The 22562-nt window shown below is 41.4% G+C and overlaps 1 protein-coding gene across 5 annotated transcripts in view; it reads left to right on the top strand.

Moving 5' to 3' along the window:
* The window catches only part of GRAMD2B (GRAM domain containing 2B), a 62125-nt gene that overhangs the window by 15724 nt on the left and 23839 nt on the right, over nt 1–22562 (top strand). For 2 of the 5 annotated variants that reach the window (XR_008445374.1, XM_054031817.1), the window contains exons 2-3: nt 20279–20398; nt 22195–22282. Coding sequence is in view for 4 of the 5 variants with exons in the window: in XM_054031817.1 (XP_053887792.1) it covers nt 20279–20398; nt 22195–22282 (208 nt within the window). In the remaining variant the exon portion in view is untranslated. Of the gene's footprint in view, nt 1–627; nt 1011–20278; nt 20399–22194; nt 22283–22562 lie in introns of those variants that run through there. The other 3 variants (XM_054031818.1, XM_054031820.1, XM_054031819.1) reach the window with 3 other exon arrangements.

Genomic DNA, 22562 nt, shown 5'->3' with positions numbered 1-22562 from the left:
ACACCATAAAAATGCAGTAGGTTATTGCTGTTGTTATAAATCAACCTAAGTTTTTACACCACACTTATCACTATGGTATCTCAAATATAAAAATACCTGTCATCATGGCCAACTTGTCCGTCATCCAGGTTGGGACCACTACTCCATGCCTATTGACTGCTCTGAAAATAAACAAAAATTGGCTCTTTGGGGCAGCAAAGTGTTAATGGCATAGCCACTAACGTCTCTTGTCATCCTTGTCATTCCCATATAAAACATTAAATAGACCTTTTGTTTAAGTAATCAGGAGGCAGTAACCGATGAGGCAACATCCTGTTTGAATAATTTAAGTTGTGTAAAAGACCAGCCGCCTGGTGCAATCTAAAAAGACGCGATCATGGTGTGTTGCCTCAGTTCTTTGTCACTGTTATTATATCTTAAGTTATATAAAGTCAGCGCTTGTAATTATGTTTAACATCATTAAATCCTATTTTATAGCTTCATTCCAATAAATTTATGGTTTAAAAAGTAAAGCAGCTGTGAATTGTTATCACCGTGTTTTCACCTGCTTGGCTCATTAGTTTCCTCTCCCAGAAAGACTTGTTGAACAGGCTTTCTCCCCGCCTTCCTTCCGCCTACCCCCACCCCCAACTACTGGTGGGGTGGAGAAAAGGATGTCTCTTTTCTTTCTTTCTTCTTTCCTCCTCCTCCCTTTCTCTCTTCTGCCTTCCCTTTACCATTAGGTCCCGCAGATAGGGCCAGTTTAAACTTGCTCAGGTTAGCCAGAGATAAAGAGCTGGGCTTAATTTGCTCTCTGGAGTTTCAAGAGAGAGTTGTGTGACAGGAAGGGAGGGAAAAGCTGGAGTGAGTCTATTTCAATTGTTGGTAGTAAGGGGTAAAGGAGGAGACACACGGATACTCACAGAGCGCTTTCTGCAGACGGTGCTAATGACTGAACAACAGTCTGATGTGGAAGAACTAAAACCTGTAAGGGCTGTCAATAAAAGAGAAAACAGAGGTGTCCTACTCCTGTAAGTATCCGATGTATTGTCTGGAAAGTCTCTACGCCTGTTGCTTGTGGTGTGGGGCTGAGCTGAACTACCTATACAGTATCAAAAGGAAAAAATCCTGTGTACATTTTATGTTGTTTTTTAACTTTTGATACTGGCTGCCTTATGATTCTGCTGTTTTCTTTTACAGCTGTTAACGCTGGAACTTAGTAGAGAGACTACAAAGTTTCAGGAATGCAGGCTCGATATGATCATGTGAAATTAAGAAAATATTTGAACGCCAATTGCGAACTGTTTATAGTACAAATACACGTGACTAGTTTTGTAACTCAAAGACCACGAATAGGGCTGAACAGAACTTGAGTCTGGCTTTCTTTAAAGCTGGGAGACTAGAATGCTATCTGAGGAACATGTAAATATCTTGTCCTCGGAGTTCTGTCTGCCAGAATTTATCTTCACGTTTGTATCCAGTGCTTTAACAAAGATTGTATTGTACAAAGTCTAGTCGTTAAAGTAGCAATGATGTACTATCTCAGATGATTTTAGTTTGTTTTCTAAAAGTTATTTGAATCCCTCCTCTCCCCCAGCTTCAGAACAAGAAATTGGGAGGGTTAAGTTCACCTTCATTCAGAGTAATGGAACTATAATTAGATCCAGCCTAAAAAACCCTCTAAACATCTCGTTGTGAGTTTCCTTGAAAGCACAGGACACTTTATGGGGTGTAATGCTGGTTTGCAGGCAACATACCATAGTTCTGATTCTGAGTCCCCCGAGAACAGTTTTATACTGGTATAATTCCATTGGCTTTCGACACTGGTGTAAATGATACTAGAATCATTCTCCTCATCTCTAAGTGGAGCTGAAGTGAAAGGTCAGAGTTTCATTTGGTGTAACCGAAATGCTGCTTCCCTTTTCCCTGGTTCCCCTAATTGAGTGGTACTCTGTATTTAAGGGGAGGGAAGGAGTTTTTGATTCCAAAGTTGGGGGTGGTGGAAGTAATAACTGTTGACTAATGGAAAACTGACAGGAAAATCGTATTGTGTAAAGATCAGTAGAGCCCTGCAAATCTGCGTTGTATCCGCGGATGTGGATATCCGCGGACCATGTTTGCAGATCGGATGCAGATACAAACCACGCAGGGCTCTAAAGATCAGTATCTCCAGCTCTGTGATCAGTGTTCACTCTATACTTTAGAGGCCCTGATACCCAGGAACTCATTCAAACTTAAATTTTTCCCTTTTAATCTTTGAAGGTTCTTGTACTCTGTATGGTAAGTGACTTTTTTTATATTGAACTTACTTTAGAAAGGAGGAAAAGCTTTAAAGATAAAATGGCCATTCCAAATACAACATTAATATGTGAGATTGACTAGAAATGTGTCCTTCCTGAAAGGGTTGGTGTTTCTTTTAAATCATGCCTTCGTGATGCTTCTTTACATAGTTATTTCTTCACTATGGAAAAAATGCTTGTGTTAAAATATCCATGATACAGGTGGGAACAGAAGGCGGAGAAAGATGTTGGTAAAATTTTCAAAAGTGCTTAAGTAACATAGGAAGCTAAGTCCCATTTTCAAAAGTAACTTAGACTCTTCAGTCTCATTGAAAGTCAGTGGCACTAGAATCCAAAGTTACTTAGATTCCTAACTTCGTTAAGCACTTTTGAAAATGTTATCTGAAAGCTTTTTTTTAAAAAAAAAAAAAAAAAAAAAAAAAAAAACAATAACAAAGGAAGACAGAATGAGTGTGTGTGTGTGTGTGTGCACTCAGTGACTGCCAGAAGGACTAGAACTTGAGTTCATGTACAAGTTCAATTTTTTATTAACTTTGCATTAGAGATTTCCTCCTAAAAATTTTTCCTTAACACTTACAACAGCATTCCTTCATAAAGAAGGTTTCAGAGTAACAGCCGTGTTAGTCTGTATCCGCAAAAAGAAGAACAGGAGTACTTGTGGCACCTTAGAGACTAACAAATTTATTAGAGCATAAGCTTTCGTGGACTACAGCCCACTTCTTCGGATGCATCCGAAGAAGTGGGCTGTAGTCCACGAAAGCTTATGCTCTAATAAATTTGTTAGTCTCTAAGGTGCCACAAGTACTCCTGTTCTTCTTCATAAAGAAGAAGAAGAACCCACCTCCACCATCATTTTGGGTACTAGTTGAACATCCCACTACCTCCTCAACATGTTTATGTAATTGCATCTTTTTAAATCCAAAGAACTAATAATATATACACAACACGCTGATCTTTCACTATTTCAACATACCGTATGCTCTTTTATTCCCTCCCTATTTCGTCTTATCCTCACTCTGTTTAGTTCAAGATAAGATCCTTGTATGGCTTTTTATAGATAAGTAATTTATTACATACATACATCCATGTATAACTGATGATGCAAACCACATGGAGCACTGTCAGTTAAAACTGAACTCCTGTCTGTTTTGCCTGAATATGATAGACCACATGATAGCTCTAATAGAGGGAGTGGTTTGTTTAAGGGTACGTCTATACCCAGCCGCTAGTTCGGCGGCTGGCAATCGAACTTCTGGGTTCGACTTATCGCGTCTTGTCTGGACGCGATAAGTCAAACCCGGAAGTGCTTGCCGTCGACTGCGGTACTCCAGCTCGGCGAGAGGAGTACCGTGGAGTCGACGGGGGAGCCTGCCTGCCGCGTGTGGACTGAGGTAAGTTCGAACTAAGGTACTTCGAACTTCAGCTACGTTATTCACGTAGCTGAAGTTGCGTACCTTAGTTCAATTTGGGGGTTTATGTAGACCAAGCCCTAGTTTTCTTGGTCAAAATTTTCCGTTGTTGTTCCCTACCAAAAAGTTTTGCAGTGTGCTGTATACTGTTTTAGCTTCTGCTTACTGCCTGACAGATGACTGCATTTCCTGTGTGCTGTATGTATGTAGCTTGTGACCGTACAAACAATCCTTCAAATGTAAAATACTCTTGGGAAGTTGAAAATACTTGATGCATAACTTTGCAATAAAATATTGAAGAAAGATATGACCAGTGTTACTCACGTGCCAACCAGAGTACCAGAGTTTAGAGTTCTACCCAAATCAAATATCCAGCTCCAAAGAAACCTGAATTTGGGAGAGTTTGAATTTTGCACCTTAAGGCCTCATCCTTGTTGGAAATTACAGTTCCCAGTTACGCATCACAGATCATGATTAGAGCTGGTCAAAAATTTTCCAACACAACCTTTACCTGTCAGAAAATGCTGTTTTTGATGGAATCTGAACAGTGTACTGACACTTTTTTGATGGAAACCACGTAGGCAAGAAAGCAGGTCATCCTGCCTGGGCTGCCTCTACCCCCTAGGAAGCGCCTGCTTGACACCCCATGACTCCAACTTCCTGGGGAGTTGGGCACCATGGAAAGGCAGCTGTCCATGGAGCTAGGAGAAAGCTGAAAAATTCAGTTCTCCCAAAAGGGAATTTTTCAGAATGTGCCCACCTGTGAAAAATTTTAAATCTTTGACTTTTCATCTGGAGTTGGGACTAAATTATTTGTCCAACCCACTGAAATTTCTCACAGGAGGATCATTCCATTTTCCGGCCAACTCGAATCTCAGTCCTGTAAACACATTGAAGAGGATGGAGAACATAAAAGGCAGTGATCTCATTTTCTGGAAAGTTGTATACGCTTCCAACACTTGTATCTCTGGTCCAAACAGGTGCGCTCCCAAAATACCCACCACAGTGAAATGCATTGGCAGAAATAACTTGTTCCTGAGGCAATGCTTCAGGAATGAAAGAAGCATGTTCTGCATTTTTCCCCATTCTCATGTGGGGAAGGGAACAACTATGTCCCATACAAATGAAGAGGCAGTTCCCCAAATCACTCTTGAGCTCATAGACTTCCTACAATTGATGCCCCTGACCCTGCATACAGATCCATTTTGGTGGAGCCCTACTAATTTCAATGGTGCTTTTTATGGTGCAAAGGTCTGGTCATGTGGGTCTGCTTGTGGGACCTATGTTTGTTAAGCATATAGTTATATTTTTTTGCATAGAATATGTGAATTTTAGACTAAATATATACACTTGGACTGCATAATACTACCCTAGGCTGTGTGAGTCTAAATAGAAGATACTTTTGAGATCCTCTTCTAGTTACAGTAGCGCACAAAATCAAGTGCACATGTAGTTTAAATGACACTCCTTTTAAGGGTGTTTTGTTTGATTTTTTTTTTTTTTACTACAGCAATCTTTTTATTGTTTAAAGCACAAGTTAGGTGAATTGCTTATCTGATTTCTGAAAACTCTCAGAGCACTAGACAACATATTAAAAAAAATCAGTATTGTATTAATTGTGGAAGTATGTGACTTTGTGAGTGCAAAGGATGTAAACAAACCCTGCCATCAAAGGGTTTCATGTCACTTGAAACTTTGTTTCAATGTTGTGTTTTTGTAGAAACAAGTAATGCAATCCTTATGACATTAGATCATGTGTTTAAAACACTATCAGACCTGTTTTCTTACACACACACTCTCTCTCTCTCTCTCCCTCTCCCATAAGCTTTTCTGGCAAAGCTTCAATTTTAAGAGAAACTGGGTTTCCTGATAGGTGGGATAACACTCTGTGAATCTATATGGTCCTCATTACTATAGTATCTGAACACCCCACAATCTTTAATGTATTTCTCCTCACAACAAACCTATGAGGTAGAGAAGTGCTATTTATCCCTATTTTACAGAGAAGCAACCAAAGCACAAGGACGCTAAGTGATCACACAGGAAGTCTGTGGCAGGACATAGAGCTGAACCCAGATCTCTCAAGTCCCAGGCTAGTGCCCAAACCACTGGACCATTCTGGTGCTTTGCTAAATAATAATTAATCTTACAAATTTCCATATGGTGAAAAGATCTGAATTATTTAAAAAAGGAGTAATTATGTATGCTTGAAAGTCAGGTGGTAGTTATTGTAACTTTTGCTCCTGTAGCTAAAGGCGGGATTTGAGATATGGAAGCTTTGTTTGCTGGGGGTTGGTCTTTTGCTGTTTCTATGAAATGTAATTGTAACTATCTGCCTCCATGCTCAAATATCTGTGCTTGATTCCCACTGACTATGCAATCCAACTGATATTCAAAATCCTCCATTAGGCATTTCCTAGCTTCCTGAGGCAGTGTGCTCACCATGGCCTGTGTCTCCCGTGGCTTGGGAGTTGTCTGTAAAAGAGACCCCCCCCTCCTCCTCGCTCCATGTGCCCTAGCCAGTGGTGAGCTGAAGCAGGTTCACAAGAACCGGTTATTAAATTTAGAAGCCAGTGTAGAACCGGTTCCTAAAGGGGCGGGCGGGTGAGCAAACTCCGGTCCGTGGGCCACATCCGGCCCATGGGACTGTCCTGCCCTGCCCGCCTGAGCTCCCAGCTGTGGAGGCTTCCCCCGGCCCCTCCCCTGCTTCTCTTCTACCCCCCCCCCCAGCGCACCGTGCTGCCAGCACCAGAGCTCTGGGCAGCTCTGCAGCTCCTGCCACTTTGAGCGGCATGGTAAGGGGGTGGGGCTGCGAGCTCCAGTGGCCGTGCAGCATCCCTACACAGCAGCATGGTAAGGGAGCCGGGCGGGGGCTGGGAGGAGAGGTTGGATAAGGGGCAGGGAGCGGTTGGAGGGGGCAGAGGCTCTGGGGGAGGGGCGGGCAGGGGACAGGGAATGGGGAGGGGGTTGGGTAGATGTGGGAGTTCTGGTGGTGGATGGGATCGGGGCAGTCAGGGGACAGGGAGCAGGGCAAATTGGGTAGGGGGTGGAGTCCTGGGGGGCAGTTAGGGTGGGGGGTCTCAGGAGGGGGTGGTCAGGGGACAAGCAGCAGGAGGGAGTTGATGGGTTGCGGGTTCTGAGGGGGGCAGGTTGTAGATTGGGGTTGGAGGGGGGGGGAGGGGAGACCGGCATGTGGGGCTTGTACTTGATTGTTTTCTCCATATAAAATTAAATGTGTTTTCCTAGGCTTAGTCTTGGAAATGGCTGAACTATTTTGTCTGAAATTTTCCCAAAAATGAATCAACCTTAGGCAAACACTTGGCATAGAAAATTTCAGCTGAAACAGTTTGCCAAAGCTGTAAGCAAGTGATACCATGGTTTTAAAATGGGAAGTGTTAGGCAATCTTACTAGTAGGTGCTGCTCCCAGCCTTGCCTATAATGCATGCTCTGGACCTGATTTTTCAGAAGTGCTGAGCACCTGCACTTGTCTGACTTCATTTGCAGTTGTGGCTCTTCAGTACTCCTGAAAATTAGGCCATGTAAAATTACCCTGGTTGCCCTGCAGGTCATGTATACTGTCAACACACACAAGTGCAAAGCTGCCTGTCTAAGTCTTACTATGTGATACCTGAAAAAGAGCTCTGTGTAGCTCACAAGCTTGTCTTTCACTAACAGAAGCAGGTCCAATAAGTTATTACATCATCTAGCTTGTCTCTCATACTGTGTATGTCACATACAGGAGCATGAGTTTGTGTAGGCTTTTGCTCTACACCAGCTAACCCCATTGACTAAACTCCTAAAATAACAAGATTCCAAACCTCTTTCGTACCACTGTTACTCTCACACAAATTAAGAAGAATTTTTGCTGGCACCTGTCATGACCCTACTGGTCTTCAAGATGTGTCCCCAGGGTCCCCAGTTGACTGTTGCCCCTCTGCTGCCACCCAGTGGCTCGCTACTAATCATCTGAGCAGGAGAGACAATGAAACCTGAAGTGACATCAGGGAGGACTTCTCCAATCAAGTCCTGGGGAACACCATGAATTCTGATTTGTCAGGGCTTCCTATTTAAACCCACAAGAAGTTGTCTCCACAACTGGGCTCTACCTGGCTGTTACGTTGGACCCTGCCTTCTTGCCTGACTCATGAATCCTACTTGCCTGCCTTGCTCCTGATTCATGCTTTGTTCTTGATCCTTGCCCCGGTCTCCGAATCCACCTCTGACCCTTGGCTCGACTCCCTGACTCCAACTCCGACTCCAACCACTAGACTGAGCTGCCCACAGCCCCAACAGCAGCTTTATAATTGGTGTTCTCTTCTAATGTTCAACAGTGGCCAAAGGACCCTCAGAGTATCAGATCTGCTAGTTGATGCCCAAATATAATAGAATCTTTTCTCTTCCCCACCCCAGCCACACAAACACTTCTATCCTGTAGTTGGAATAGTGGTATATTTCCTTCCTGAGGCTAGAACAGATCCTCATTGTCAACAGGCAGTTACCAAGAGAACCACCCTACTATGCTTAATCAGAGAAGCTATACAAAACTGCTCTCATTTGGAAGCTGCTCTATATCTCTTTTGAAGAATAAATATGTGAACTTTGTACAGCTTCCCAAAGCAGATGTTGCGGTGGGATCTAATACTGTCACCCAGCTGACTCTTCCCATTCTGCACCCCCATGACCAGACAGATGAGTTGACAGGCCCTTGAGGAAGAAAGTATAAATTTCATTTACTATGCAGGCATATGTTACTGCCAGCCCTTATGCTAGAAGAGCTGTTGCTTGGTCTAACAACCTTCAAAGATAAAATCAATATGAAGAAAAATGTCTTAACCAGTATTCTTTGACAACTCCCAAGATACAATTAAGTTCTCTGCCAGAGCTATTTCCTCAAATGCTATATTGCACAAGAAGCTCTGGCTCAGGATGTAGAAGGCAGATAGCCAAGTACAGCAGCTTCTGTCTGCCTCTCTATTTTCCATAGAAAGAAAGCTCTTCAGGGAGCACTAGCTGAGTCAAATGGAGAGAAATACTCAATGTTTTCTCACAAACAAGGTAAAAAGCCAGAGGCCTCTACAGACACCTTCTCCTTTTTCCATTGACAAAACAGTGAGAGAGTCTCACCTGAGGGAAGAAGATACACAGGTGACAATTGCCTGTCTACTTCCAGCCTAGTCCAACCTATAGAACTTTACTATCTCCTTATCATAAAATGCTGTGTTGTTGCCTAATGACAGGATGATTATTGTTAGGTTTGCCCTAGAACAAAAGGCTGGAGGCAATGGGGAACAAATATATCTGAATGGAGGACTATCCAGGCCAGGCTGAGGACTCTTGATGGCTTTCCCATATGTATATGAGCATGTGTTTGTGACTGACTGACTGTAACACCTCCTGGGTGTCCCAGCCTATGATGGAGGCTACAGTGCAAAAATGAAGGCTGCAGTGCAGTTTACAATCAAAATGTTCACGAAACAGCATAGAGTTTGCTGATACACTAATCTGTCACAACCACCTTAGGATACATCTACACTACAGGGGGGAGTCTATTTAAGATACGCAAATTCAGCTACGTGAATAGCGTAGCTGAATTCGACGTATCGCAGCCGACTTACCCCGTTGTGAGGACGGCGGCAAAATCGACTTCTGCGGCTTTCTGTCGGCGGCGCTTACTACCACCTCTGCTGGTGGAGTAAGAGCGCCGATTTGGGGATTGATTGTCGCGTCCCAACGGGACGCGAAAAATCGATCCCCGAGAGGTCGATTTCTACCCACCGATTCAGGCGGGTAGTATAGACCTAGCCTTAGAGAGGAAAACTCTACAGAAGGTTTGCTGGTGTGAAAGATGACAATGTGTGGCAGTGGTGGAGATGGCTGATACAAATTGTAGCAAGAAATGTCACTCTAGCAGACTGATCCCCAGTGCAATGTGAAAATGGGAGAAAAGATGGCTAGATTGCCAGAGGTGGAAATCTTGTACTAATCTTGTACTGTAACATAAAAACCCCTCTTCAATCTTATTTCATGACACTGTGGGAGAGGGAAAAACTGTTTTTGTATCTGCAAAGTCTTGGTCAAAGGAGCTGTTGCAGATTGTGCAGAGCCTAATTAATCCAGACTGCTTATATCCAGGATTAGAGTCCAATACTTCTTGTTGCGAGAAGTCTTCATGTTTCCTAGTGGATAAGATTGCTCGGATCAGCTGTCTGTCTCCATGGAAGCAGACATGTGATTGCAGGAGACAAATGTGGATCTGCTGAATTCGGGTAGGGTTGCTTGCTGAGGTGCTAGGAGAGTTTTGAGTACTGTAATAAACTAAAATAGACTTGTGCCCTTCCTCTCTGGTGGAGGGGAAAAAAGTGGCTAATTGGACAGGTAGTGCGTTCTTCTGATTTGAACCTGTGACAAGTCAAGAAGCGTGTGTGTTTGTTTAAGCAAACTCTCCAATTATTGCCTTGTCTCTAATCTATATTTCTTAGCCAAAAGTTAAGAAGGTTGAGATCAGGCAGTTCTGTGATATCTGTTCACTAAGTCTCCTGGACCTTGACCCAGTCCGCTTTGTTTTAGGTCTGCTTCTGGTACAAAGACTGTACTTGCAGTGTTTCTTGATCAGGTGTCCGTGCTAATTCTCAGATATCTCATCCATCTGATCAGCTTCCATTCAACAGTCCCTTTCATATGTTTCCTTCTCTCTCTTTCTCTGTACCCAACCAAGAGCTAGATATTTTTGGTTATTTTTCTTTACACAGATTAAAACAGTTTAGCACAGTTATAATCCCTGATATCAAAACAATTGTTCTAAAAAGTGCTATAAAAGAGAAGAGATCCTGAGTACACTGTATCTAGTAGCCTACTCTCTCACTGCAAGTGCTGAACTATACCATTTTTAAACAGGGAACCAGACCAGTTGGACTTCCTAAATCTCACAACAGACTTTTTCACTAAATTTCTTTTTTTTTTTTTTTTTTTTTTTTTTTAAATCCTTGCATCTATATTTTTAAAAGCACCTGGTAAAACTAACCATTGCTACAAGGATATAGAAGAACCTACCATATTCATGCAACAGATCTCTTGCATAAGCACAGCTAAATCTGAAAACTTGGCTCACACTCATGTGAAGACTATCACTTTGGGAGGCAGGTACTTTTCCAAACACTAAAAAAAAAAAAAAAAGGCATGAAGACTTTCCAGTGGTGAAACCAAGCTTTCTTTTCCTCACTTGTTTACTCCTGTGATGATGACTGCATTGTTAAGTGGCAGCCATGGATTTTCATATACCATGAATATTTGTCAGGCCCTACTGTAGGTATGACTGTTAGCAGGTTCTGCGGGCAACTGCATTTTTTCCTTATTTAATTTGGCAGAAAAGAATTGGAAGCTCAGACCTCCAAGTGCCTCTTCCTTCCCTTTCTTGATCCTGAATAAAATGTAGGGCACCTCCACACTAAAAACTTAAGTCCATCTATATTAGGTCAATTTACAGCCACCAGTAACTACTGCAGTGGTTCATGTCCACACTACCTGCCTTCGGTCGGTGGCACATATCCTCACCAGGAGCGTGTCCACTGACCTAAGGTGGCAGAGTGGGGAGCTGAGAGTCCAGGCTCTCAGCTCCACTCACTGCTCCCCACCAGGAGCCTGGCTGCCCCACAGGATCTGGCCCTGATTTGATGTTGGGAATAGTGCTCCGTCCTTGGACTTTCTGCTGAGGCTAGCCAGAAAGTTGCAGTGGTGAGGTTTTGGAGTGATTTTTTTGAAGTGGACAGATGGACTGGGGACACTTTTTGGAGAAAGATGGAACAACCAGAATGGCTTACTTTCCTGGTCTGTTCTGTTCTTTATTTTTATAAAATATTAGCCTCTCACTCAATGGCACAAGGAATTTGTTTCTATTTTTCTATGGAACTTGATAGCGTCTGTCTTTGATTAGATGGGGAATACTGCCTGTTAATAATAGATTGTATTTAAGAACTGAGAATTTACATGCTAATGACGTCCACAATGTCACAATGACCTTACTGCTGTCTGCTGAGGTACTATGGTGTGAGACTTGACCTGGTTATTATGTGAAATGTTTATCCACTGGGCTAAAAAAGTGCAATAAGATAAGATACCTTTCCATTTTGTTTTGCAGTTTTAAAAGGTATAAGTCTATGCTTAATAACTAGACAATTTTATTGTTTTTTATTAGACAAAATTCATTACTTGTTTAAAATTACAGTTTATTCAAATTTTCTAATACTATATAAGAATACCAACATTTCAAACCAAATGTGTATATATTGCTATGTTTAAAGGTATTGCTGCAAGGTGAGAGTACATCAATATTCAAATAACTCTGCTTCCTCACCCTCAGAAATATAATCTGTGACAAAAAATAACTACCAGAGTGAGGAAAAGCAAACTCACCAGTGCTAATGTCTCCAGATCCCTTCTGTGTCATCCTAAGAGCCATTTCATAGGCAAAATATGCATAAGGCACACATTGCAATGCTTGTCAGGAAATGCAGTCAATCATAGGCCCAGTGTGTTCTCAGACTGCTGCCTGTGTGTTGCTGAGAAGGGCTGACACCGAGCAAAACTGCACCACTTGCACTTTATACCTGGGATGCTCCAAAGGAAGGGAACTGATGCTGGGACCCAGGGCAGGGCTGGTGCTGAGGTCGTGCAGCAGGTCGGCCAGTTCCTTTGCATCTCCCTCCCGCCACTTTGCACGGACTCTCCTTCCCCCATCACTGTGTAACGTCGCCCCCCTGCTGGCAGTGGGGGGAATCCCATGTCTTTGCACATGTCTAATCCTAGGACTTGCCGGGCGGCGGCACGAATCGGATCTGCCCCATGCACTGTGGGAAGGGGGTACTCAAGAACCTGTACGTTTTAACACGTGTTGTGCAATCTGTCTGTGAAATAACACTTTTTTAAATGAGTGCCATCCTGAGTAAAGAAACAACGTTTGAAGGACAAAAAACAAAAACAAAAAATGGTGTTCAGAAGATCTGGTAAAAGAGAGAGGGATAGCTGGAAGCAGGGCAGAGGATATAACTCAAATATAGTCACATCTACTATAGCAGCTTCACTCTGTTGTGTTTATATTTGGCTCAGTGAGTTGTTTCTATAATGAGAGAATTAGCCTCCTAGCATTGCTTTCAAAAGGATTGAAGATATGCAGATCATTAGTATCTGCTAGAAAAGAATAGAGCTTCCACTATCTTTAGCTCTGTATCCACTTGTAATAACAAGCTGACCCCCAATTTTAGTGTTCTTGAATTCCTTAAGCTTTGAACACACTCTCTCTTCACATGTATAAAGATATGTCTGACAACTTTACCCCTCCAACATACAACTGAAATGGTATCCTTCCAAAATCAGATGCTCAATTTTTGGCTTTTATAAGTACAGAGTACTGTGTTTTAAATTAGACAAAGATAAATTTACTTCATCCACTCGAATACACCATTGGTCTACTTAGCTTCTCGTTTGCCCCATTAAGCAGCTCTTCATTTCTTCACTCTTAGTCCAGATGTATTCTGCTTGGAGTTGTGAACATATTTCAATAGTATTCGCTCTCTGAATCACTGTCAAAATCACAATGCCTCTGTGTGTCTTCACTTTTGCCATACAAATGTGTTTATTTCTTTTAAATCTTGGAGCTGCATTATACCACAGAAGCAGGATAGGTGTACATACAGAGCTTAGATGTTTAACTCCAGACAACAGGACTGTTCAGAATAAACAGATTCTATTCCTTTTAAATGCTGAGCATCGTTCTGGATTTTATATGGTGTTAGTGGCATGTCTGCCTCAGTGCCTCCCCACATCCTTATCTGGTAAAAATAGGATGCTAACTGTCATGGTTACAGGGCAAAATTGACAGTTTCTCTCTTAGTCCCTCTGATGTATACCACTTTGGCCTTGCTCTCTTCACCCCTCTCTGGCCAGAACTATATGGTTCAATTGGTCTGGTCTGGATCTCTGAACAGCAGCACCCCTGTTTCCCAACCATTTTAACACCACAAGTTCAACCAGATTTGGTACCTGTAAACCTTCTTTCTCTATCAGCCTGTGACAGTACAAGTTCACAGGGACATAGAGCCAGCATCTTCACACGAAAGTATTTATTTATTCACTTATCCAAGTATACAGCATGCAAAGTGAAGGGTAAAAACAATAAAGGTGTATATGTAAATTTCCCCTATATTTACCTTTCCTTGAAAGCTTTGGTACATTTCATCTAGCCTAGTTACCTCCATTTCTGGTTGGGAATAGGACACTCTCCTGCTTGCAGCATGCTCTCTGTGTCTCCTTGCATGACAGTAGCTCTCCCTGGGCAGCCCCTCTTGGCTCACCCAACCCCCTCTTTTCTAGGCCCTCTGTGTTGTAATGGTTTAGTATCCTTGTTTGATCCTAGACCTACGCTTGGGAAGAGTAAATCATTCTTAGTTTGGCTGGAGCTTGGTAGGAAGTATTCCCTAATAAACAGCTTCCCCATGGTTTCCTCAAGGGCTCTTACCTGTGTCCTTGTTTTGTTTTCCCTGCTTGGTCCCTTTAATGACCCCACATCAAGTAACCCCTCATAACTACACAGGGTACATCTGTGCTGTAATTAAACATCTGCAGCTGACCCATGTCAGCTGACTTTTGGGGCTGAAAAATTGCAGTGTAGACTGTCGGCAGACCCTGTGAGGGGGAAGGGTCCCAGAGCCCGGGCTCCAGCCTGAGCCTGAATGTCTACACCACAATTTTACTGCCCGAGCCCAATAAGCCCAAGTCAGCGGACACGAGCCACTCACATGTGTATAATTGCAGTGTAGACATATCCACAGTCGCATGCACCATATTCATCAAAATAATAGATATTTCCCAGTAACATCATACACTGACCAATCTCACTTGGCAGATTAAATTTAACAGTAGAAAGCGTCCCATTATGCTGCTGTGAAGGAAATCCCTTAAATATCCAGGAGAGTAAAAATAACCTGGGTAACAAGTAGACATGTTGCAGTTGTTTCCAGCATTCAAGACAGAACTGATTGGATTCAAAACTAAACAAAATATTGGTGTGGCATGGCATTGCAAACCAGTGAAGTCATTTTCTAATCTGTTCAGAATTAGAAAATATTCAACAAACACTGCAAATGAACAAATGGCAGCTTTTGTGATGGTGGAGTTTCAGAACTGGTCATCCAAGCAGCATGTTTCTGCTCTAAATGGATATGAGAGAGCTTAATAAACAAGCAGCTAGTAGGACACTACTTAAGATAGCTTTTGATCTCTGAGAGAGGGTGGACTTGGAAGGCGAGAATAGCCACTCTAGGGAAATATGAGCAAACTTTACAGAATATTAAGGATCTACATAATACGCTGTGTGTTCTAGGGATTGTTTCATTTTTCCTGAATTATGTGTTGAGAACTAAAACACAAATTTATTGGACCTTTCTCAGAACGCTTAATGAATGCATATAGAGCATTGGTCAAATAACGCTGAATATTTGTAAGCAACTTTCATTCAACATCTGCCAAAACAACCAAAAAGCGGTCTTCGGTGAGTGCAAAGGAAACAGGATGTAGTATAGGTTTTTAATAGCCATTAATTTCAGAATAGTTTTTCAAAGGAAAAAAATTCAAATAAAATTCCATTGTAATCAACTTAATACAATTTTTGCGACATAGGTTAGCTACAAGTCTGAGTGGCTGATGTTCTAATCCAGAAGACATTCTTCTGAATTCAGAAGGAACTTTATTTCTGTAGCATAAAGAACTTGGGCTCCCAGATCTGCCACTAGTTTTCTGTGTTTATATACAGTGTATAAAAGAGACAAGATCCATTTCCCATGACTTTTAAAATGTGCTGGCTAATGATGGGTCTCGGTACGCTTCATTAGAGACACATCCGGTTCACTGCTTTTTGTTAATCTATTTCTCTGCTCTTTTTTCCTTTACTGTGGGTTAATCTTATGTTCCCCAGTTCCATTCTTGCTGTATATTATGGTTATGTACTGTAACCAACTGTTTTTCTAATAGAGTTCATATCCTTTTAATGTCACTAATTTTGTTGTCATTTTAACTGTGTGACTCATCAGTGAAGATGAATCTCTACAACATTAAACTGTATTCCCTTTGTGCCATAATAAACCTGAAAGTGATTTGATTTTTTTTTTAAGGGGGTGGCATGTCTGAAAAGTAGGTAGGTTGTGTGTTTTTTTGCATGTTCATCTTGAAGGAGATATTCTATCAGTGTTAGAGTTGTGCGTTTAAAAGTATATATTCACAACAAACTCAAAATCTTGATATTTACAAAAATGGTCCACTTGCATGAAAACCCTGTTAAGCAAAATGACACTTACCATAACACTTTTTTGGTCTTTTTTGAGGTGGAATGGGCTACTTTCTCTCAACAATTGCTCTGTTAGACTACAGTGAAATCTAATGTTCCAAAGTTTTGCAATTTGAAGATCATCCAAGTCTAATCTCCTGTATATCACAGGCCACCAACAGCACACTCACACTAAATCCAACAATTGAAATGAGACTCTCAGGAAACTAGACTATTATATGCTACAGGTGGAGAACTGGATGGACTAAGATGCAGCAGTATCTAAGGAGCCTGAAATGGCAGAGGAATTGCACACTATTGCTGATATTTTACGTCTGTGGTGAGTTAGTTTCCAGAGAGATCTGTAGACTCACATGAGAGGAAATGAAGATTTACTCCTTTGTACTGAATTTCTGATTGCATGAGCTAGGTGAATGTGGCAGTGGTGTTGGTGGAGGGTATATATGAAGCATACGTAGGAAGGCATGTGTAGCTGTGACCCATGACATATATTTGTAGGGGTGGAGTCTACTTAAACTTCTTTACTTTAATCAGGTGCACCCATACATGGGCAGGACTCTCCCTCTTCTTCCTGGAGGCAAGGCCTGAACGGGGAAAAGGACTTTGGTTGCTTTTAGAGATGCAGTGAAAAGAGAAGGTGAACAGGTTGGGCTGAGCCCAGCTCTCCCCCACCCCAGATACCTCAGAACAGGTAAAAGGAATAACATAATACTACATTTCTTCAATCCCTAAAACACTTTCTACCACCCCATGATATCATCAGGGAGCTGCATGTTTGTGCTAGGAAAGGCATGCATGGGTGGAGCCTCGTGACTTTGGAATGATGGCTGGAGTTGCTGTTGGTAGAGAAGGCAAGGGGTTGAATGACGGACATAGAGGAAGGGAATTTTAGGTGTGAAGTCATTTATACTACTGTTCTGCAGTTAAAGCAAGTGAGGAGGAAGGATTAATTGAAAGAAAAAAAAATTAAAACCAGATGGAAACAAAACTACTCAATGGATCATAGGTTATAAAGGATTTGAAGATGGGCAGGAATTTCACTCTTATGAGTTGTTACAGGAGAAAGGAAGAGGTGAAAAGGGTATGTGTATATTATACAGAGAGATTTAACGGCATCTCTTTATCTTGTTGAGCCCCATGAGAAATCTGAATAACTGCATGGTGCTTCATTGTTCCTCATCCTTCCTTCCCGATTGTTTTTGTGTCCCTACTTAAGTCCTGTCAACTTTCTCTGTAAGCAGCACTGTAACCTCTTTACATAGTTTTTACAGAGCCCAGTCTGGTGTGACCCTAATTCCTACCGGGGCCTCTCAATATGGCAGTAATATAAATAACAATCCTACATCCAGTAAAGGGTTTCTTTAAATTCAAGGTGTGTACATACACACTCCCCAATCCCAACACTGCCTGCTTCCTTCTCAGGCAAGTTACTTCTCCCAGGAAGCTTATGAACTTTGAGGGGGAAAGAGACGGACAGTTGACTACCTCCTGAAGCCATCATAAGAAGTGGCTAAAAGACCACTAGGCCCTTCTATGCCCCAAAGATAGCCACAACCTGGTCTGTAGTGGGAGGGAGCATCCCTGGCCCACCAGGTCCTGACCAAAGTCCTCTTTGAGGTTCACGCCCATTGGAACCTCAAACTAAATAAAACTGCTGGTTTGGGTTCTTGATATAAAAGGTTTGTGCTACCCAATGCCTCTAGATTGCTGGTTCAGGTTAGATCAGAAATCATTGAAAGCTGTTACCTCTGGACAGACAAAATTGACGCCTGTTGGTGGAACAGTGTGGAAACTTGCTGTGTTGATCCCTGTGCTTTGACTGTTCTGTGGGTAAATGGAATTTTCCTTAGCAAATGTCAATTTGGTATCTCTTTCACAGACATTAAATTCACTGGGTGTGGGACTGGTTGCTCAACAGTTGGGTGTTCTCTCAAGCTTTCAAATTTACAAATCCCAATGTAAATAAGGCATAAGGCTCTGATTATTTGTGTCCTATAAAATAAACATTGGTAATCAGCTGCTGGCTGAGAGAATGTGGTAGATTTGCATGAGCATTTTGCAATGTTTCTCTCCTGACCTCACTCTGCCAACATCAGGTAGACACTCTTTTGATTTCTTTGTGCAATTCCAAGTGAAAATATGAGATTGAAGTCGGTCTGAGAAGGCCTATGCTAATATGAATGACAAGGCCTTGGTCTTGGTATAGTAATTTAAAATATCTACCAAAATGTCATTATCAAAATGATGGTCTGGACTGTGGTTGCCTTGCCATCTGTATAACCATTGTAAAATTGCATCCAGATCTACACGGAGAGGTCCCTTGTAAATTGGGGTCATCCAGGACCACCTTTAAGGAACACAGTTAATGCTGACAGATGCAACATTTACCCTACCTTCTTATTTTTCTTGCTGTTTGTTGGCAAATTTCTAATCTTTCTAAGATTTGATCCCCAAAATAAGAGATGTATGTGGTAGCCTGCTAAAAAACCTAAGCAACTTTATAACTAAAATCCATGCTTACCAGAGGATTCTGCCCTCAACTGATTTCTTTTTAAAAAAATATCAATATGTGCTTCCAAGGTGGAACAGTATTAAACAATGGATGGGGATGGGAAAGAGGCTTAAAAATACAGATGGTTGGACAGCCTCCTCCTTTGCCTTTAGACTTGAGCTCGTGTGTGTGTGTGTGTGTGTGTGTGTGTATATATATACATTTAAAAAAAAAATCTAGGATAATGTTAAGCATCAGGGCAAATTTTGCAAAGGGTTGTGTATTTGTTTAAATTTGGCTACCATATAACTTAATTAGTATGGTAGTATATGTGTTTGCCATGGGAAAGATGGATTTCAGTCTCGTACGCAGGCTATTAAACACAGATCCTGTATTGTGACCTAGGTCACCTTCATAAACCTGACAGATACTTCTTCACATTCAAAATAAAATGGAATAAAAATGCTTTCATGGAAACTTTGTAGTAAGTAGTGACTGAGTGGGTCAAACAGGACCTATTGGTTCCAGTTAAGAGGAACTCTGCCTTAACTTGACTTTATTATAATTGGCTATAAAGAATGTGTTAAGTATAACATATAGCTTGTAGGTTGATTAGAAAACTTAAAAAAATTTAACTATTTGACTCAGTTAAGCACTAAACTCATTTAGTTTAGATTTATTCCTTTACTACTTGGAGCCAAACCTGGACTACAGACATGACTGATTGTGTAATTAATACTAGCACTTTCATTTCCCCCCATTGCTAGAATTTCAATGTTGCAGCTCATGTTGCTCAGGTGATATCAGGTCTGTGGTTGGAGATTCTTTCCAGGACACTAAATGACAGTGTGTACTAAATAGTTATATTTTTGCATTAAAGTGAACTCTGCATTGAATATTCATATTTTGATAGATTTGCTGGCATTAAATTTCCCAATTAAATGGATTTTAAGAGCTGTTGCTGTGTACTTGTACAAGGAACAAGATAGGCTCCTTGTTTACTTTATTTGAAAGCTTTATAAATTATGACATTTGAACACTGCTCTAGAAAACAAAGCAGTTCCATATTCATATGTAGGGTTTGATGTTATCCCTCAGCTAGATTGGTGCTGTTATCAAAATGATAGGGGGCTTTTTTAACTTTCCCACATGTTAATGAGAATCCTCACAAAGATCTTTGAAAGTGCTCTTTTACTGTTGTCTTTAACTTGGGGCTTATTGGTGAGTTCTGCAATATGCCCTGATAAGTCTTTATAGCTACACTTTGTACATTTTGCTGCATCCTAGAAAATGAGACAACTTTTTGAAATGCATATCATGGAAAGGGTTTAACAGAAAAAACTATCTATTTATGTTAGCTATTATAGAACTGATCAGAAAAACATGGTGAGGGGGACTTCTGTCAATTTCAAAACAGTAAAAATCTTCAAAGGAGCACTTAGCACCAGTCACTGTAGTATCTATGTCGACATTAGCTGATCTAGAAGGTTATTTTAAGTTCCAATGTTAGTATGACTGAAAAAGACTGACTAGATTAGAGTTCTAAGTAAACAAGAGTGGAGGCTATGCATTTAGTTTTCCCAAGTATGATCAAAGATACAAGAATGCCTATTGTTAAAATCTAAAATGAATGATTGAAATACATATCAGACAATTTTCTTTTTTAGGTCAGTTTGCAGTGGCTTTTGTTCTTTGACCTTGGTATGAATCCTCAGATAAAGAGAATCTCTCTCTCTCTCTCTCTCTCTCTCTCTCTCTCTGCAGTTCAGATGGAGAATATGGTGCAGAGGAAAAAAAGGCTGGAAAATCATCCAGCCTATTGCCACAGATCCCTACTAGTGAGGCTGAATGTTTTGATGACCGGAAAAAAGCTGGCGCCACTAGGTAATATCAGAAAACTGACTAGCAGAAACTGAGCAGCAATAAAAATTGCTGAGACCCATCCAAAAAAACTGGTGAGAAACAAGATAAATATTTAGTACACGTAGGGTCCTGATTGTGGCCCAGCTTGTGCAGCTGTACGAGGGAATAATGGGATATCAGATGCTCACTTGTGCCAGCTATTGGAACACAGAAAGGAGCATTTCAGGGGGAAGAGCAACCTCCTTGGGGCTCCTACATCCAACCTCCTATGCAAGTAGGTGGAAAAGGACAGGATGAGGTAGGTAGTGGGAAGAACCATGGCAGAACCAGTTAGCATAGTTGTACTGGCATGCCAAGGGAAGTACACTGCACAGATCTAGACCTGTTGCAGGTTACTTCCATTGCAGAACAGGGAGAGACTGGGTGCCAGGCTTTGTCTGGCTCCAGGGCTACTCCTGGTGCAGCAGAATGTTGTAGATTCCTTTGCTCATGACAAAGGTATAACTGAGCTCTAATATGGGATCCCTCTGGTAAGAATCTTCTCTCTCTTCAACCCCTCAATCACACCATTCTTACAGGGAAACAGGATTCAGTGATAGAAATCTCTGTAGCAGTATATACTAGGTCTTGTGAAAATGCTAAATCAAAGAGTTTGGGTGGCAGGGAATACCAATAACTCATACAAAACAAAGGCTGTGATGGTTTTAAAATCCCAGTTGAACAGCTAGATGACTTGCTCAGAACCATGGGATGGAAGTCCTAATGGCGTGTCTTCTTGCCTGTTCCTTAGATGACCAATGCAACAACCAACTTAGGATCGCAGATTTGCTTACAAGGCAAACACACATGAGCCTATTGCATTTTCTTGCACATCCTGTGTTTTCCCTGCTTCTTCATATAAAACTCTTGAGGAAGTACAAGAATTTTCACTGTAGACTGCACCACTCCAGTCAGACATCTGTCCCATGAAAAATTTACCCAATAGTCCCTCTACAGTGTTTTTTGTATGGTCAATATTCTTACTATCATTCAGGATTTGAACCCAATAGTGACTATATCAAATGACACACATGATGACTTCACATAAAACAAGAACCAGGGATCACCCAATGAAATCTATAGGCAGCAAATTAAAAACAAATATAAGGACTGGGCATTGTGTGAAGAAGTACTTCAATCTGTGGAACTAATTGCCAGGGCATGTTATGAAGGCCTTAACTATAACTGGGTTAAAAAAAATTAGATAAATTCATGGAGGATAGGACCATCAGTGGCTATTAGCCAAGATGATCATGGATGCAACCCCTTGCTCTGGTCCCTAAGGCTCTGTCTGCCAGATGCTGGGACTAGACAACAGGGGATGGATCACGTGATAATTGCCCTGTTCTGTTGATTCCTTCTGAAACATCTAGCATTGGCCACTGTCAAAAGACAGGATACTGGGCTAGATAGACCACTGTTCTGATCCAGTATGGCCATTCTTATGTTCTACTATCCAAAAGAAAAGCCATAGTCTTTGCCTATAAGGTGAACAAAGTATACAAAAGAAAGTAACAGTAGTTAACTTACTCCAAACAACAAATGAACATTCCCTCTAACGTTAAAAGGTTTTCTTTGCGCTATGAGACCTGGTGTATTCTGAAACTGATGTTAACTTTGCTTTGTTGTCATCTGCTTTGTTATCAAGAGACCGGAGAATAAGAATGAAATTTAATAAAGGATGAATGTGTGCCATAGACAGAAGTATACATCCGGATGGTAACAAAACTAATGAAATGACACTAAGCATGGTATTAGGAATGTTTTCTTACCCTCAGGACAAAGATCAGTGTGGATAGCCCCCTCCTGACAGCAGATATCAAGAGTGACTCCAAGATTGAAAGGAAAAAACATGCCTCAAATCAGGTAATACAGAGATAACGTGTGTTTTTATAGTCAGAGTAAATGACTATACTATCATTGTCTAGCCCAGTAACAGTACTGTTCATTGTAATGTAAGCACTCAAGGTTTGGGCGCTGCCACTGGTTTCTTGCCCAGTGCCTTTGAGATTGAGTGAAACATGGTAAGTGCAAAAGTGAAGCCTTACTACCAAGTACAGCCACTAAGGATTTGAGACAAAGGAACAATCTTTAACAGGAGCAGAAGATGACTTTTCCAGTTTTGTTCAAAAGATTTTAGAATATC

Source organism: Malaclemys terrapin, chromosome 6 (genome assembly GCF_027887155.1).
Source record: "Malaclemys terrapin pileata isolate rMalTer1 chromosome 6, rMalTer1.hap1, whole genome shotgun sequence".
In the NCBI taxonomy this organism is placed as follows: domain Eukaryota; kingdom Metazoa; phylum Chordata; order Testudines; family Emydidae; genus Malaclemys; species Malaclemys terrapin.
Note: the sequence above shows the minus strand (reverse complement) of the source record. Positions and strands in the feature narration are given on the sequence as shown.